Genomic DNA, 19,041 nt, shown 5'->3' with positions numbered 1-19,041 from the left:
ATTGGTTTGTACAGTATCTTGTTTGAAATAGTTTATTGGATTTTGACCATTGCTTGGCAAAGTATACATGATGCACAGATTAATTGTATCATGTACATATTGTCAAATTGATTGTTTTTATTTGCATTTCTTAGATATTGATTTGGCTTGTTGTTGTTTGATATTTGGAGATATTTGTAATTCGGCATGTATATCCTTAACCATTTCTTTGTATATTGATTAATCATGTATATATATATATATATATATATATATATATATATATATATATATACACAGTATATACATACATACATGATGAAGCCACTGTACAAATAAATGGGTGAAAGGTGGGTATTGGGTCAGGGTGGCTTAACCCCTTAATGACTGTAGCGGTTAATAACCGCTAAGGTGATTAAGGGGTTTGGGGGAAATTAGATTGGCTCTTTTTATTCTTGTGTATATTTTTCAGCACTGGAGGGCATGGACGGTGATGAAGATGAGGATGGCCTTAATCATGGGTGCCGGACAAGGGTGAGTACAAAATGTATTTATTTTATTTATTGTGATTAATGTATTTTTCATGGGCAAATGCATTATTATCCATATGTGGATAATAGAAATTTTGCCCATTACTGTAGTGTGTATGTGTAGGGGCAGGGGGGATGTGTGTTGTATATTGCAATGTTTATTGGGGGCAATTGTCCCCAATAAACAAGCTATTATGCCTTAACCCTTTCATTGCCTTAGCGGATAGCCGCTAAGGCAATGAAGCTGCTTTAATGTATTTTTATTAATAGTGTGTGGGAGCAGGGGGTCTCCTGAGCTGATTTGTGGCTCAGGGAGCCCCTGCTTCCCGAGTTACAGGCCCCGGTAAGGGGCATCGGATGCCAGTGTTGCCGCCATCTTTATAGAGCCAACGTCGCTATAAAGATGGCGCCGACACTGGCCTCCGATGCCCCATACTGGAGCCTGTAACTCAGGAAGCAGGGGGCCCTAAGCCATTAATCAATGCGGTTCAGCTCAGGAGACCCCCTGATCCTGCACACTATTATTAAAATGTACTTTAATGCAGCTTTATTACCATAGCGGCTATCCACTATGGTAATGAATTATTATTTATTAGTATTGGTGTTTTAATACTAGTGTCGGTGTGCAGGGGGTCTCCTGAGCTGAACTGCATTGGTTTCAGCCTTGGGGACACCTACTTCAGGAGATATAGGCCCCGTTATGGGGTGCCGGTATACCCTGCACTTTTAAAGCTCCCGCGTCACGTGACCGGGACATTTACATTCTGCAGGGGATACTGGATACTGGATAACGGGGCCTGTATCTCCTGAAGTAGGGGGTCCCTGAGGCTGAAACCAATGCGGTTCAGCTCAGGAGACCCCCTGCACATGTACACTAGTATTAAAAATCATATTTGTACAGCACGATCGCCTGTAAGAGCCGTGCATTGAGACGCAGCGTCTCCATGCAGTTCTTACAGGCTGCTTTGTTTATATCAGTTATCGTGCTATCTAACTTTAATTACGATAGCAGGGGTTAAAGAAGGTGCTTGCGTGATATGGCCCTTTTTGGCAAGGCAGACCGAAAATGCGCCGAGCAGACTTAGTGAATAGCGCTTTTGGCTTCACCCTTTTGCGCCCGAGTGATTTTTCCCATTTCAGCGCAAATTAACGGAGCTTAGTGAATCGGCACCATTGAATGTTTGGTCCAGGCCAATGATGAAGGGCTTGTACACTAGTTCAATTAATTTGTGTGACATTACAGATGCAACAGCCGTTATTGAAACAAATCACAACACCGTTTCGTGTGCGCTGCTGTACTACACGTGGCATGAACGCCGCAAATAGCCCCAGGCACACGTGTTTATTGCAGTTGCTTTGATTGAATTTCATAGATTGTGTGCAATTAAATGCAATGAAATTAAATGGATTCTGTTTCTTTGGGTGAAATGAAATGAATGAATTGTAATGTGTACAGTACTGTGCTACTGTGTCAATTTCAGGTGTTTAAAAGCCAGAACACTAAAATGCCATTTTATGCATTCGCCTGCACGCGCGTCTTAAGGCGGTACGGTTGGAAGAAATTCCGCACCATGACATGGGTATTCCGAGGTATACACCGCGTGATTTGTTAAAATAATGGTCGCTGCATCTGTACCAACTATGGGTACAAGTGGCAGGAGAAAGGGGAAATCAAGCAGAGATATTGTATGGACAGTAAAACCCAACATAACTTACATGATAAAATATTACTGTATATCTCCATAAACCAATGGTTTCCAATTTTTGGGGGTTAAGGAACCCTATATTTATATTGTGAAATTCTTCGGAACCCCAACTCTCTTGTATAGTGTGTCTGAGATCAGATGCATTGTAAGGAAATCCATCTTTCACTAATAGAGCATCTGAGATCAGATGTATTGTAAAGTCTTCTGTATTTGGTACAATTTTCAATTTACTTAAACATTGCACTGAACCCTCTGGAAAACCTGGTTGAAAAAAAAATCTTGAATGTTGCATTTGTTCAATAATACAATTCCCCCTCTGGTCTTAATCTTGGTATATTTTCCAGCTAGATCCAAAAGAAAATTCAGTGCACTCTAGATTTATGTAGAAGTGCATCTTCACTTTCTTTTGTACTATCCAAAAGGAATATGGCTCAAAACCCTGTGTGATTTTTACATACAGATTCAGCAACTTGTATCTTTAACCTGCCGCAACACATGTGCTGGTGAAACACTGATCAAAAGTCGTGTGTTCGTGGCACAGTTCTTGGCAGGGGAGAATGGTCCATCAGGTTTAAAGCTGCTTCTGAATTGGACTCCTGCTGTTCGAATCCTACCGGGCTGCATAAGAATGGAAGAGACACGTTGTGAGAGTAGACAGAATCAGTCACTCTCTGTGCACCTCTAATAGACGATCACACAGCATTTATTTTATTTTTTTAACATAATATTGAAGCAGGTTGTCTTCAGAGCTGAACCGCATTAATTTCTGCCGGGGGACCACGTGCTTCCTGAATTACAGGCACCGGAATGGGGTCCCAGTATCTCATGCTCGTTTAAATGTCCCAGTCACATGACACAGGAGAATTAAACATGCAGAGACATGCCAGCACCCCATACCGGAGCCTGTAAATCGGGAAGCAGGGAGTCCATGGGGCTGAAATTAATGCTGTTTAGCTCTGGATACCCCCAGCATCAATACTATGTAATTAAAGTAAGATACAGTAAAAGCAGCAGCATTACCTTAGGGGCTAGCCGCTACGGTAATGACGGGGTTAAACCAAACTACCTGGTTTGTTGGGGGTAAAGGGGGTTTCGTAAGGAGAGATTTGCCCCACGGTGGGTGGTTAGGCCTACTGGAAAGGTTGGAGGAGAGGCTAACACCTTAATTACCTACTGCACACCTGAGAGACCAAACCACCCACCCTGGACCAACTACCCCCTTCAACTACCCCTAACAAACTCCCCCCACCTCCTTTCCCTCCCCAATGAATGGGAAGATGCCCTTGTGTTGAAATATGGCTACTAGCGCTTTGCCCATTCAAATTCAGTAAAATACATACAGTAAAATGCATAACACATTCAATTAATAAATGTTTTACTTACCACTCCCAGGATGAAGGCCGTCCTTCTCCTCTGCCCAAAAATGTAATGGTCGATGCCCAACCACTAAAATACCAATAACCCCTTAATTACCTTAGCTGTTACTACCGCTTTAATAAGGTTATCGCTAAGGTAATTTAGGGGCTACTTGTGTTTTAATGGGGTTGGTGAAGGGTTTACTGCAGTTGCCCCGGGGAGGTTAGCTAGCCCCTTCATTAGCCAAGCAGTTACAATCACTAAGGTAATGAAGTCGTTAACTAATCCTGCAACCCTCCCTGGAGGCCTAAAACCCTCCCCGTGGCAACTACAGTGGGTGAAGGGATTATTTTCCTGGGGTGGGTGGTTAGGCCTCTCAGTGGGTAGTGGGAGGTGTTAACCCCTTCATTACCTTAGTCGTAGTAAACACTAACGCATTGAAGGGTTAACCCCTCCCGCAGCCTTCCGGGTCGGCCTAACCACCCACCCTTGTGCAACTACCTCCTTCACCCACCCCCTCTACCCCAAACAAACCAGGTAGTTTGGTTTAATCCCCTCATTGCCTTAGTGGCTGGCTAGCGGCTGGCTAGCGGCTAGCCACTAAAGTAATTAAGCTGCTTTTATTTTATTTTAATGACATAATATTGAAGCAGGGGTTTCTGGAGCTGAACCACATTAATTTCAGCCCTGGGGACCCCCTTTTTCCTGAGTTACAGGCCCTGGTATCTCCCTGCAAGTTTAATTCTCCCATGTCACGTGACTGTGACATTTAAATATGGTGGAGATACCGGCACCCCATACCGGGCCCTGTATCTCGGGTAACAGACGGTCCGCGTGGCTGAAATAAATGCGGTTCATCTCCGAAGACCCCAAGATTGAATAATATGGTATTAAAATTAAAGCTGTGCGATCACCTGTTAGAGGTTAGAGAGACTGTCTAATCTCAATGCGCGTTTCAAACAGACTGAGGCAGCCCGGTAGGATTCACACAGCGCAAGTCCCATTTAGAAGCAGAGACCCCCGCTGTGTTAATCCTAATGGGCCATTAGTCTGATCCCGGGGATTCCACGAGCAGTCTGGTGCCAGGACCATACCATTTGTGGATTTCGTGCTGATTAATATTAATAGGGCCATATCACTCACTTAATTTTATTTCCAGGTCAGCAACTACAACTCTGCCTTACTCTACCCTCTTGATCTACATACCCCGCTTTCTCTCTGCCGTCCTCGCCCTTCTAACCCCAGACCCTTGCTAAATTCCCAGATGTGCATGCTGTGTTCCTCCACTCGTTTCTCTGAACACCTCACAGACTTCCTTCACTACAAATTTATGCTATCCTGTTTCAACTCTGCCCTCTCCCAGGCTAAACAAACCTAATTTTCTTCCCTTATCAACACGCACAAGTCTTACCCATGCCAACTCTTCTCTGTAAAACAAGAAAAAACACAAAAGCGCACCAAGATGAGAGATAGATATTGTATTAGCAACAAATAATAAAATTAGTAACTTACATATAAAATTTCTTTAATAATCCCCGATTCTGGTGTCTATCACAGGAGTAGGGCATCACATAGGAAGTATGAAGGGTAATCTCAGTTCTGAGAGATCAGACCCGCGCGCTGGGGCTGTCTCTGTTCACTCTCCTGACCTCCACGTGTGGTAGGAACCGGGGCCTTCAATAGGTGTCCTTAGGATTGGAAACACAGAGCAGGTGAGCGCTAACTAGATGGTAATAACACCCTATGTAAATACAAGGTAAAACCTTGCAAAGTAGATTGGACTCTTTGCAGGGGCTGCCTATATACTAAAACTGACCCCCTGGTCAGAATGAATTACAAAGTGAAACAGATGTATTATAGGCGCCAATATGATAAAGGATATATCACACCAAATGCAGGGCCAAGGTAAGGCTCAGGATAGATGAGTTGTACTTGAAAAAGAAGACAAAAATACAAAACATAGCGTGATACTGTAGGTATATAGGACGAACAACATACAATACTAAAAACTAACAGCTGAGATCAAGGTGAAAATTATCAAAAAACATTTAATAAAACATTTAATCAATTACTATGACAATGGACATAAGAAAAATAAAAAATAAAAATACACAGACTGATAAAATGACCAAATGGTTAATGGTGAGGACCACCTCACTGCGACACCGGGTGAACTGCCCACTCACCGGACGAAAGATGGTAACGAGCGGTGGATAATTTAGAGAGTATCCCCTCTCAACTGCTCAAACAGCTACTGCACCGGAACGGATCTGCAGAAGAGGCGCTGCACACGCCAGCCGGCGTGTGTGTGCTCTCACTGTCTGCTCGCGGGATGGATGCCGTGCAGATGATGGCGATTTCTCAGCAGCAGATTCGTCTGTCAGGATTATCAGCTGATTCGCCTCCAGGTCGACTCACGGGAGCAGCGGCAGGCTCGGCATCACTTTTGGGGGTCCTTGCAAGCCACCCTACGCGTTTCGAAAGCGATCTGCTTTCTTCCTCAGGGGTTATGCAAGAGTGTCCGTTAGTGTCCCTTAAATAGGTGTCTCAATCATTTTTTTCTCATTTCACCTGTAGCACGCTCGCACATGCGCAGTCAATGTTTCAAAATAGTCAATCAAGTTCGAATTGCACATGCGCAGGTGCTGCTATCTATTGAAAGTCAATGCTTTTCATAATATACACAACAAATGTATGCAAACTGATCTCAGCTGGACAAATAATTATAAAATAAGGAATGTATATATAGCCATTCTTAAAACAAGTGATATATAGCTAATGTGAAGTGAAAAATTGTGATGTATAAAGAAATAATAAAATAATAAATAAATAAATAATAAAAAAAATATATATATATATAATACATTAATTATCTTTTATTTAAATATATAACTGTGATAGTGTAGTTATTATAAAATATCAAAAACTACTAGATAAATATATTTTATATTTTGTTAAGTGTGTGATACTTTGTGTATAATAATATATTCTTAGTGATATAATTTTAAATAATGAAATATAATATTAATATTATTATTATTATTAACCACGTTAGATTTTGTATATTAATATTATATTTCATTATTTAAATTATATCACTAAGAATATATTATTATACACAAAGTATCACACACTTAACAAAATATAAAATATATTTATCTAGTAGTTTTTGATATTTTATAATAACTACACTATCACAGTTATATATTTAAATAAAAGATAATTAATGTATTATATATATATATATATTTTTTATTAATTATTTATTTATTATTTTATTATTTCTTTATACATCACAATTTTTCACTTCACATTAGCTATATATCACTTGTTTTAAGAATGGCTATATATACATTCCTTAGTTTATAATTATTTGTCCAGCTGAGATCAGTTTGCATACATTTGTTGTGTATATTATGAAAAGCATTGACTTTCAATAGATAGCAGCACCTGCGCATGTGCAATTCGAACTTGATTGACTATTTTGAAACATTGACTGCGCATGTCCGAGCGTGCTACAGGTGAAATGAGAAAAAAATGATTGAGACACCAATTTAAGGGACACTAACGGACACTCTTGCATAACCCCTGAGGAAGAAAGCAGATCGCGTAGGGTGGCTTGCAAGGACCCCCAAAAGTGACGCCGAGCCTGCCGCTGCTCCCGTGAGTCGACCTGGAGGCGAATCAGCTGATAATCCTGACAGACGAATCTGCTGCTGAGAAATCGCCATCATCTGCACGGCATCCATCCCGCGAGCAGACAGTGAGAGCACACACACACACGCCGGCTGGCGTGTGCAGCGCCTCTTCTGCAGATCCGTTCCGGTGCAGTAGCTGTTTGAGCAGTTGAGAGGGGATACTCTCTAAATTATCCACCGCTCGTTACAATCTTTCGTCCGGTGAGTGGGCAGTTCACCCGGTGTCGCAGTGAGGTGGTCCTCACCATTAACCATTTGGTCATTTTATCAGTCTGTATTTTTATTTTTTATTTTTCTTATGTCCATTGTCATAGTAATTGATTAAATGTTTTATTAAATGTTTTTTGATAATTTTCACCTTGATCTCAGCTGTTAGTTTTTAGTATTGTATGTTGTTCGTTCTATATACCTACAGTATCACGCTATGTTTTGTATTTTTGTCTTCTTCTTTTTCAAGTACAACTCATCTATCCTGAGCCTTACCTTGGCCCTGCATTTGGTGTGATATATCCTTTATCATATTGGCGCCTATAATACATCTGTTTCACAGGTGTCCTTAGGATGCCTGTCCGTTTTTGATAGCATAGAAACGATCGGAAATAAGCAGGAACGGTACACTTCACAACTCTTCTCTGTCTTTGACTCTCTACTCAAACCACCCTCAGCTGCCTCTTCTACTTCCTCCCTCTACTCTGGTATTTTTCCCTCCTCCTTCAAACATGCAATAGTCATACCATTACTCAAAAAGCTTGACCCTACCTGTCTTTCTAACTTTTGGCCTGTCTCCCTCCTTCCTTTTGCCTCTAAACTCCTTGAATGTCTAGTATTCTCTCACTTGCTTCACTTTCTCAACATCTATTCTCTCCTAGACCCTCTACAATCTGGCTTTCGCACTGCTCACTCGATTGAAACAGCCCCCACTAAAATAAATAATGATCTCTATGCTGCCAAATACAGAGATCATTACACTCATATTACTTGACCTCTCTGAAACATTTGACACCATGGACCACCCTCTTCTCCTTCACATTCTCCATAGTCTTGGTATTCATAACAAAGCTCTATCCTGGATCTCCTCTTGATCTCTTCTGCTAACACCTCCTCCTCCTCTATCGATCCCTCTGTGGGGTACCCCAGGGCTCTGTCCTGGGACCTCTTCTCTTTTCTCTGTACACACTCTCTCTAGGTGACCTAATCACATCTCTTGGGTTTAAATATCACATCTATGCTGACGACAAACAAGTTTACTTTTCAACCACTGACCTTACACCTGCTGTACAGACCAACATTTCTGAATGTCTCTCTGCAATATCATCCTGGATGGCCCTCTGCTGATTTAAACTTAACATGGCAAAAACAGAGCTCCTAAAACTTCCTCCCAAACCTGGCCCTACTACCTCCTTCCACAATACACTTGACTCCTCTCTCACATTTTCCTCTCACATTCAAATCTAAAACCTGTGACTTTTTCCTCTGCAATATTACAAAGATATGCCCTTTCCTCTGTTGCTCGACTGCTAAAACTCTGACTCAGGCCCTCATTCTCTCCTGTCTTGATTACTGTAACCTCCTGCTGTCCGGCCTTCTGGCTCTCACCTGTCTCCCCTAAAATCTTTCCTAAACGCTGCTGCCAGAATCACTCTACACTTTCCTAAATCTGTCTCAGGGTCTCCCCTGCTGATATCACTCTCCTGGCTTCCTATCAAAACCCGCATTTCGCACTCAATTCTCCTCCTCACTTTTAAAGCTTTACACTCTTCTGCCCCTCCCTACATCTGAGCCTTAATTTCTCTCTATGCACCATCCCGACACTCGTGCGTTCTGCTCATGGATGCCTTCTCCCTATCCCCTTTGTATCTAAAGCCCTCCCCCGCCTTACACCTTTCTCACTGACTGCTCCACACCTCTGGAATGCCCTTCCCCTGAATACCCAACTAGCACCCTCTCTATCCACCTTTAAGACCCATCTTAAGACACACCAGCTTAAAGAAGCACATGAGTAGCACTGTGGTTAATACTATACACATGATACATAAAGCTTGGCCCCCTGCTTACGCACTTACCAGAATGCTTTCCTACTGTCTCTGAACATTCTTCCTACCTACCATTTAGATTGTAAGCTCTTCGGAGCAGGGATTCCTCTTCCGAAATGCAGAACAGATTTTTTTTTTAAATCACACATATTGCTTGGTCTGCAGCTTTAATATGGCCTTGGATATCCTACATATTAATATTCATATGGAATGTAAATCAGTCCTGCTCAGCCTCCCTGTAGGTCTTACAAAAGCAGTAGACATGCTTTAATGCCACATTATCCTGGCCAGCATGTTGAGCATGAAGCTTTCTGGAAGCACCAAGACTCCCCTCCCTTTGACAGGTTGTTTCCAGAATTTGGTATGTTATGTTAATATATAAGCTGACTTACTACCTCAGAGGTACCCTTAAAAAATATTTTATAAATCCTGGGTCCTTTAGTGTATGTAACAGAATTGTATTAAACAATGTATTTCCCTTGGAGGCTTTTTAATCCATTAGGTTGGGCTGCAATTAAGCCAATATGATGTTTTTTTTATACTGTACCTGCTGTGCTCCTTTTATACTTCTCGACTTGCTCTTGGGTATTTCATTTCTTTCCCCATCCCAGCCTAATTTATTTTTGCTCATGTTGTTTTGTTAATTCATGATATTTTGTATACTTCCGGTCATCTTTAACTGTAAGATGCTAAATTGTTTAAAGACGGGTGCAAAGAATGGTACCAGATTTATCAAAGGAAAAAAATACTGATTTTAGGATATGTATCAAAGCAGATTTAGAACAAAAATGGATGCAAATTGTCACCTTGAATAAATATATTGAGGTATTTTCTCCAGTTTGCACTATTTACATCAGCTTGCGATCTAGAGAGGAGGTAAGAGTTACAGTACATCACACAAAGATTATAATAGGAATCAAATTAAGCATCCTTGTTATTCAACTTTATTATGATATTTGCATGAAAAAATCTGGCAAGTCTGAGTGAACTTTTCTATAGTAGCTAACAATTTGTGTCACAGAAAACTCGCACATTTGATGTAAATGCAAGCAGAAAATGGAGTGATATGTCAAAACATAAATCCATTCACACTTTCTAACACTGATATTTTCCTAATTGGTCTATTTATCAGAGACCTTCAGATGCAAACTTTGGGTGGTGGTGCATCTTCCAGCTGCAAAATTTAGGCAAATTTGATGCAAAGAACAGCACCAGAGTTATCAGTAAAATTCTGTTTCATAGAAAGTGATTTGTTTCTTTGATTAATCTGGTGTAACTTTTTTTTGCACTGACTGCCGCGGTTGTTGGTAAATACAGTACACCCCTACATTATGTTTACAACATTTCCACCAGACTTATCAGATAAAATGTACCCTATTAAAATGAGTGTGATTTTTTCCCCTGATAAATGATCTCCAATATATGTAAAAAATAATGGAAATAAAATCTTCTGGCTGCAAAACTGGGGCCAAAACCTGCACCAGATTTATTAAAGAAATGAGATATTCTTGCTTCATATACTGTATCTGGTTGTAGTGTTTTTGCAACTGGGAGAATGATAAAAGACCACGCATCATACGTTGCCAATATATTTCTCCTTTTAACAATATTTTTTTATTTAAAAAAAAAATCTCACAATAGTATTTAACTCAAATGTATATACAGTAACGTCAGACATTGGTGCTTCCAGAAAGCTTCATGCGCAACCATTCTTAGATATCCTTCTAAAAATCAGATTCTGTGTTGTGAATCATTACAATTTGTAACAAGGAAAATAGTAAAGGACATGATATGCCAATTGTTAAATAATAATGAGTGTTAGATATAATTGAGAAGATAATCTGTTTTCATTGTTTTTATATAAATTAAGATCACACCATTATCGGATAATGAATTTGGACGTTACAACTGCACAGCTATCAACTCAATTGGGTCAAGATTTCAGGAATATATACTTGCATTGGCTGGTAAGTACAGCATTTTTTTTTTTACATTTTTCAGTTTACTTACTGCTTGCTTGATAATGCACCTAAAAAAAGGGCTAATTTTAACCGTTGATTTGTTTGCTATATAGGAGGTCAAAGTTTCCTGACTGCTAAACATTCTCATATTAAAATTAATTGGATTTTCTTCTTGGTTAATCAATCCTCAGTGAATAGCTGCACTAGAATAACACCCTTATACAGCATTTAAATTTTATTAAAGGAGGTACAGTATGCAGATCACCTCACCACATGGTTATCATCTAAAAGTAAGGATAAAGATAGGAGAAGGAAATATGAATATTTGTTGGAGCAATATGGACGAGAAAGGCTTGCAACAGCAATACGTGGAAGAACATTGGGGAGGCCTTTATCCATCCGCAGATGATGATAATAATAATAATATGTGTGTGTATGTATATATTTAAAACCAGAGACAGAACATAAAACACAGACAAAGCTCAGTTTTAGCACATCTAGTGAAACTCATACACGGTACAGTGCCTAAATATATATGTATAAATATCTATTAAGTAAAATGGTCTTTTAGTTTGACATTTTTGGCCAAAATTGTTGTAAGCCCCTGAGCCAACTTCACGGCAGACCACAATTCAGGGGTCCCTAACGCTAATATAAATTCTTAATAACCTGTGTAATAACAGGAAGAATGATTTATAGTAAATCTGTCAATATTAGTTGCAAAGTTCTAAGTCTGATTGAGGCCTTTATTAACATGTACATTACCAGGAAAAGCACTCTGTATTAGAGTTGTCACAACCATCCAGCAAGCAAACAAGTTCCCCTGTGTGGAAGATGCTATGGAGTGAGCCCTTAACCATTTAAATGTAGGAGGGGGTGAGCTTAAATTAAGTAGGAGGTTGCCAACCTCCAATCAGCCAGGACTAGCTGAAACACAATTGTGAAATATACTGCTGCGGCCGAGTTTATTCGAGCATTTGCCCGTTCTCGGCCGCAGCAGTAGCCTGGCACGCGCCGGAGGGTGACGGGCACGCGCCGAAGCAGCGGAAGAGCGCCCTCCGATCGGGGCGCTCTCCCTCCCGCTGCCGGGTCCGCCGGGTCCCCCGGAACCCCCTGCCGCCGTCCCCCACATCGCGGGACAACAGGGCTCCCTCGGGGAGCCCTGGACGCGCGTGCAGGGGGCGCACGCTCCCGATGACGCGTGACCGCGCGTCGGTGACGCGCGGCACGCCGAGGGGCGGCCACTAGCAAGCCGGGAAATCTCCCGGCTTGCGGATCTGGCCGCAGTGCAATAAACTGTGTCGCCAGTGTACTGGACACCTAACAAGCTCCTATTGAACCCCCAAAATAACAACAACATATATATAAGCATATGAGTGTCACAGAGGAGTGCTACTGAGCATGGTAATATATATTTAAAACCAGAGACAGAACATAAAACACAGACAAAGCTCAGTTTTAGCACATCTAGTGAAACTCATACACGGTACAGTGCCTAAATATAAAAGGAGAGGAGAGAGCGCACGCCCCATAGTGTAAAAACGTAAATTTATTGACTGTATTGATGCTGTAGAAGACCCTCGGTCCCAAAGATGGATGAACCACACTGTTGCAAGAGTTCCTGGGTAGGTGGATGGTTAGGAGACAAGTTCCAAAGATCCCAAGGAAAAACAGCTTTGCTCACGGGTCTCTGTGGTCTCCGGCGCTCGAGTAGATTTCCTCCTGCGCTCCGTGATGACGTAGTGTCTGTGCGTCTACGTGATGACGCTCCCTGACGCGTTTTGTCACACACGGGTGACTTTATTTTTCATCATATGTTGCAGAAATATCACTACATTTTCATGTAAATATGATCAATTATACATCTGTCACAGTAGATTACATTTAAGAATTATTTGATAATTGAATAAGTATTCTTTGGAATTGGTGATGGCATGATGACCTCATAAAGTGCATAGTTACAGAATGGTGTTTAGTGAAGAAGATAAGCACATTTTAAAGTGCTTACAACAGAGAATGGTGGTTCAAAAAGCTGCAAGAATTTTTTTTTGCCAATAAAAGATGGTCATTAGGAGGCTGAAAAAAAAATTGTCTTGAACTTTGGTCTCCACACTCACAGGCTGGAGGTCTGCCACCAGGACTGTTAATTGTGTATTGCTGTTCTTACAGGGATCCTTTTGAGGCTGCTAATTACCTCACAACCGGCACCTATACTCTATTAGCAGCTAGCCCTTTATAAACCTACCCTTCCTGCTTCTGGTTGCCTGATAATTGAGGTTTCCTTGTGATCTAGTTTGCTTCCACATTCTGTTGTTGTCTATTATTATACCTGACCCTACTCGGATCTTACTACTTCTGATCTTCACTCACGTATTAAGAAATCCTATTCTGATGAACCATTCTTATGCAGTGCCTCACAGGGTGTCAATTTAGTCCCGGAAGATGGCCTCTGGATTTCCAAAACGGCCTGTGTGTTTTAGAATTTGGGATTGGAGATTCTACAGCCAAATAAAAAAAAGATATTCATAAGTTTTTATTATACTGTGAGACTTGTGCTAAGAACCTGACCCCTTGTGTCTCCCCACTGGATTTATTACAGCCACTTCGAGTACATACATGCCAATGGGGATCCATCTCAATTGACTTCATAGTAGAATTGCTCACATCCAGAGGGAATAATACCATCTTGGAAGTGTTAGATCCTCTGACGAAGATGAGTCACTTCATTGCCACCAAGAGTCTCCCTACAGCAGAAAAGATTGACAATTTAGTAATTGAGGGAATCTTCCACTTTCACAGTGTACCGGATGAAATTGTATCTGACAGAAGAGTACATCTCACTTCCATATTTTGTAAAATTTTTTGTCTAACTCTGACAAAAAGCTTAAATTTGTCCTCCCCTTTCCATCCACAGTCTAATGTTCAGACAAAGAGAGCTAATCAGACTCTTGAGAAGTACTTGCACTGTTTTATCAGCTACCTACAAGATGACTGGAACACATTTTTGCCTGTTACAGAATTTGTGTATAATAATGCCCAAGGTAGCTTGATCAAGCACAGCACATTGTTTACTAATTATAGCTTTCATCCTACCTTCATTCTCTGTATTGTATTGTATGTCTTTATTTATATAGCGCCATTAATGTACATAGCGCTCTGCCTTCCTGTTTATTGCCCCATTCCTGTGGTCTCAGAAAGACTTTCTTATTTGCAGAAGATTCAAGAAATGGGGAGCTCAGGAACAATATAAGAAGACTTTTTTGACTAGCACCACAGACCAACCCTTGGTTTTCATGTTGGAAAGAAAGTCTGTCTCTCCACGAAGAATCTGCATTTGAATATTCCCACTATTAAGCTTGGCCAGAAATATATTGGTCTGTTCAAAATCTTACTCCAATCAATCATGTTTAATTCCATCTGGAAATCCCTTTCTACATGAAAACACATCCTGTGTTCCATGTCTCCCTATTAAAACCATTCCAGAAGTATCCTTTTCCTGGGCACGACCTTCCTCCTCTGGACTCCATCAAGTTGATGGGGAGGAAGAGTTCATGGTGGAAAAGATCCTGGATTCCAAAATTTTGAGATGAATATTCAGTACCTGGTAGAGTGGGTGGGCTACAGTCCTAAAGAGATCCTAGGAGCCAGCGGAGAATGTCCATGCTCCACGGTTAGTCAGGATTTTCCACAAAAGCCAGGAAAAAAGATTGTACAGAGGACGCTCCTTGAAAGGGGGGTGGCTGTTTTAGGGCTGTCGTTGATGGGTGTGGGACCCTGGTCTCTGCACTCCCAGGATTTCTGCCTGTCTGCTACCAGGACTGTGTTGCTGTTCTTACAGGGATATTTCTGTGGCTCCTGATTTATCTCATGACTGGCACCTGTTCTCCATCAGCAGCCAGGACTTTATAAACCTGCCTTTCCTGCTTCTTGTTGCCTGATTATTGAGGTTTCCTTGTAATCTAGCTTGTGTCCAAATCCTGTTGCTGTCTATTCAGACATTTCAGACCCTACCGGAACCTTGGACCTTATTATGTTTGCCTGTCTCTAACCATTGTCTACCCTTGGTCCACTGCTACCTGCCTGCTGCCTGCCTCTTACAATCACATGTACTCTGACCACCGCTACCTGGCTGTTACCCATTCCCAGCAACTGGACTGCAGCCCTTCAGTCGCTCACTGTGACAGTATCATTCAGGAGTGGGAGCAGCTGGATCAACCCATTATCGATTATGCAATCAAAAAGTGGCAGGGGCAGACAGTTCTCCTCTTCGGGCAGACGTTTCAGCAGAAGGACATTTTTAATAAATTTTGAACCATACTTTAACTCAAACGTTATAGTAATATTAGTGTATCGACAGTTTAATACATTTATGTACTACTGTACGTAGAAAAACCTCCTATTTCTTGTTTAATGAACACAAACCTACCGCAGCACTGGTACTTGTTGACATAATACAGTGGCATCAATTTAGTACTGTAGTTAAATTCAGTTGATTGTCTATATTGTGCTTCTTATCTACATAGTGTTCATTTACATAACAGAGCCAGCTACAATATGATATGATATGAAATATGTCCCTTTTTTCTGAACACAGTGTATACTGTCTATATACATATACATATATATATATATATATATATATATATATATATATATATATATATATATATATATATATATATATATATATATATATATATATATATATACTGAGTTAAGTTATGGTGAGTAAAAAAGTGACAAAAACCCTCCACAGGAAAGCAAATATGCAAATACAGCTGTATGCTCATCTGCATGTCTTAGGCAGGTCTGCAACCCCACCTTTCCCCATTATCACCCAGCATACAGCACTTCCACTGCAGCAAGGGATTCTAGGAAATGACATGCAAATAAGCACACAATGTCACTTTTTGCCTCAATAACCATTTTTAACATGGTTCCCTATAGGCTTAAGCTTGCTGCATGGTCACAGCTTTGAGCACAGCCAGGGAACCATGTTAAAAATGGTTATTGAGGCAAAAAGTGACATTGTGTGCTCATTTGCATGTCATTTCCCAGAATCCCTTGCTGCAGTGGAAGTGCTGTATGCTGGGTGATAATGGGGAAAGGCGGGGTTGCAGACCTGCCTAAGACATGCAGATGAGCATACAGCTGTATTTGCATATTTGCTTTCCTGTGGAGGGTTTTTGTCACTTTTTTTACTCACCATAACTTAACTCAGTATTATGGTATAGCCTATCCCATAGCCTCTCTTGCATACCCAGTTAAAATCAACCCCACACTGATGAGACCCATCAAGGTCGAAACAGCTGTCTGTGGGTGGTTTTCTGGGTATGCACCTTAACCCTGGCTGTGCTCAAAGCTGTGACCATGCAGCAAGCTTAAGCCTATAGGGAACCATATTAAAAATGGTTATTGAGGCAAAAAGTGACATTGTGTGCTCATTTGCATGTCATTTCCCAGAATCCCTTGCTGCAGTGGAAGTGCTGTATGCTGGGTGATAATGGGGAAAGGCGGGGTTGCAGACCTGCCTAAGACATGCAGATGAGCATACAGCTGTATTTGCATATATATATATATATATATATATATATATATATATATATATATATATATATATATATATGTGTGTGTGTATATATATATATATATATATATATATATATATATATATACACACCATACTGGTTTACCATACTGAGTTAAGTTATGTTGAGTAAAAAAAAGTGACAAAAACCCCATCCTTTCGCTTCATTGCATAGCCAGTTAACCAACCCCACACTGATGAGACCCATTAAGGTTGAAACAGCTGTCTGTGGGTGGGTTTTCTGGCTATGCATCTTAACCCTGGCTGTGCTCAAAGCTGTGACCATGCAGCAAGCTTAAGCCTGTAGGGAACCATGTATAAAATGGTTTTTGAAGCAAAAAGTGCCACTGTGTGCTCATTTGCATGTCATTTCCCAGAATCCCTTGCTGCAGTGGAAGTGCTGTGTGCTGGGTGATAATGGTGAAAGGCGGGGTGGCAGACCTGCCTAAGACATGCAAATGAGCATACAGTATACTTACAGTTGCTATATATATTTATATATATATATATATATATATATATATATATATATATATATATATATATATATCGTACTTTCTCCACCCATCTGATGATATGGGCTTTTGTTTGGTTTAGTGCCCATTCCTTCTTTTTCTTCTTCCTTCAGCTATTACACAGCACACATCTCTCCATATTTCTTTGAGCTGCTTCACCCACATCTGTGAGCACAGGCCGAATGCACTGGTCGAAAACTTTCCTCCTGAGACATAGTAGAAGGTTCCCTTGAAATATTATCTTGTTTCTTCAAAATGTGTCCCATCCCATCTTCATGCTCCTATTGATTGTGGCAAAATAACAATGTCATCTGCAAATCATAGGTTACTCAAGTATTCACCCTTGATTGTGATTCCTTTTTTCTCCCTATTCAATGTCTTGGACAATTCTTGAAGTGTTGCTGTAAAAAGCTTTGGTGACATGGTGTTTCCCTGTCACCTGATCTTTATCTTGCTTGTATCTTTATGTAATCTAATGGTTGATGTGACATTCTTGTAAATGTTCCTTATAATATCAATGTACACTTCTTCAACACTTTGTCTTCATAATGCATTTAAAACTACTGAGGTGTAGACAGAATCAAATGCTTTTTCGTAATCCATGCATCCTAGGCTGAGTGGTAGGTCATTATTTCAGGAAATCACTTCTTGTATGATTTGGATGTGGTCCATTGTGTTATATAGCACAATTTACTAGAGATTTTGTGCATTTAAAAATAATGTATAACTAGTATCAGTCAATATCAGTTATTAGTGTAATATTTTTTAATAGCCATACTTGAAAATAATACCTATATAATAAAACTTCTGTTCTGTGTCAAATACCTTCCTGGGTTTACTCTGTACACAGCAACTTAACTCTTAACTAACAGTAAAGCCCTTAATCTGTATGGCTTTATGAGCACAGATTACATGCTATCCATGAATGCCCCATTGACGTTAATGGGGCTTTTCCTATGATTGCACATAATCTGCATTTATCACACCTTACATAAAAAGGGCCCAAGTCCATTTAGGGTTAAGTCCAAGTTGAAATTAGCGGACACTTTTGATGCACTTTAAAAAAAATTGTTGATGGATAGAAATATTGTTTTTAGTGCAAACCATTAAAATCCATATCCAAACTGCAGTCCATTTCTGTGCGCCAAAACAGAATAAAAAATTGGGACACAGTTGGCCAAGATAGTAATCTTTTGAGCTTATTATATAGGTGCACAGAAGCACAATTGAAATGGAGTTTCATGTGCCAATTTTGAGCCAAAAAAGCAGTTTGTGACGCATAGTACACATTCCCCAAATTCTTCTGAAAGCTGGGGCAAAACCAGTGCAAAAAAGAACAATACAGATGTAGCATCCGCTGGTGTGCTCCTATGGGTGAAATAGTACATTAATCCTGCCACATTTTTGTATATGGCTGATTCAAGACAATGGTCGTTTCTCCTGCTGGCATGTTTTGCATGTCCCACAGCAATGCTCCACTGAGTGCAATACCAGCTGCTGCATCTGGATATCAAAGAAAAAATTATATATATATATATATATATATATATATATATATATATATATATATGTAGCCCCTTCTCCCCGTCCCAAACGCAGATCGGGCCTCCTAAGGTGTACTGGGGTCTGGCTACGTGTCTTTATGTGGTGCATACCTGCTGACAACAGGAGGGCCT

General features: G+C 40.5%; 1 protein-coding gene across 3 annotated transcripts in view; it reads left to right on the top strand.

Annotated features, from left to right (window-relative positions):
- The window catches only part of NCAM2 (neural cell adhesion molecule 2), a 500,008-nt gene that overhangs the window by 316,947 nt on the left and 164,020 nt on the right, over positions 1–19,041 (top strand). For all 3 annotated transcript variants that reach the window (XM_075593954.1, XM_075593952.1, XM_075593953.1), the window contains one exon: positions 11,173–11,269. In XM_075593954.1, the coding sequence (XP_075450069.1) occupies positions 11,173–11,269 (97 nt within the window). The remainder of the gene's footprint in view (positions 1–11,172; positions 11,270–19,041) is intronic.

Source organism: Ascaphus truei, chromosome 3 (assembly GCF_040206685.1).
Source record: "Ascaphus truei isolate aAscTru1 chromosome 3, aAscTru1.hap1, whole genome shotgun sequence".
In the NCBI taxonomy this organism is placed as follows: domain Eukaryota; kingdom Metazoa; phylum Chordata; class Amphibia; order Anura; family Ascaphidae; genus Ascaphus; species Ascaphus truei.
The sequence above is the reverse complement of the archived record's forward strand: the minus strand, read 5'-3'. Positions and strand labels throughout refer to the sequence as shown.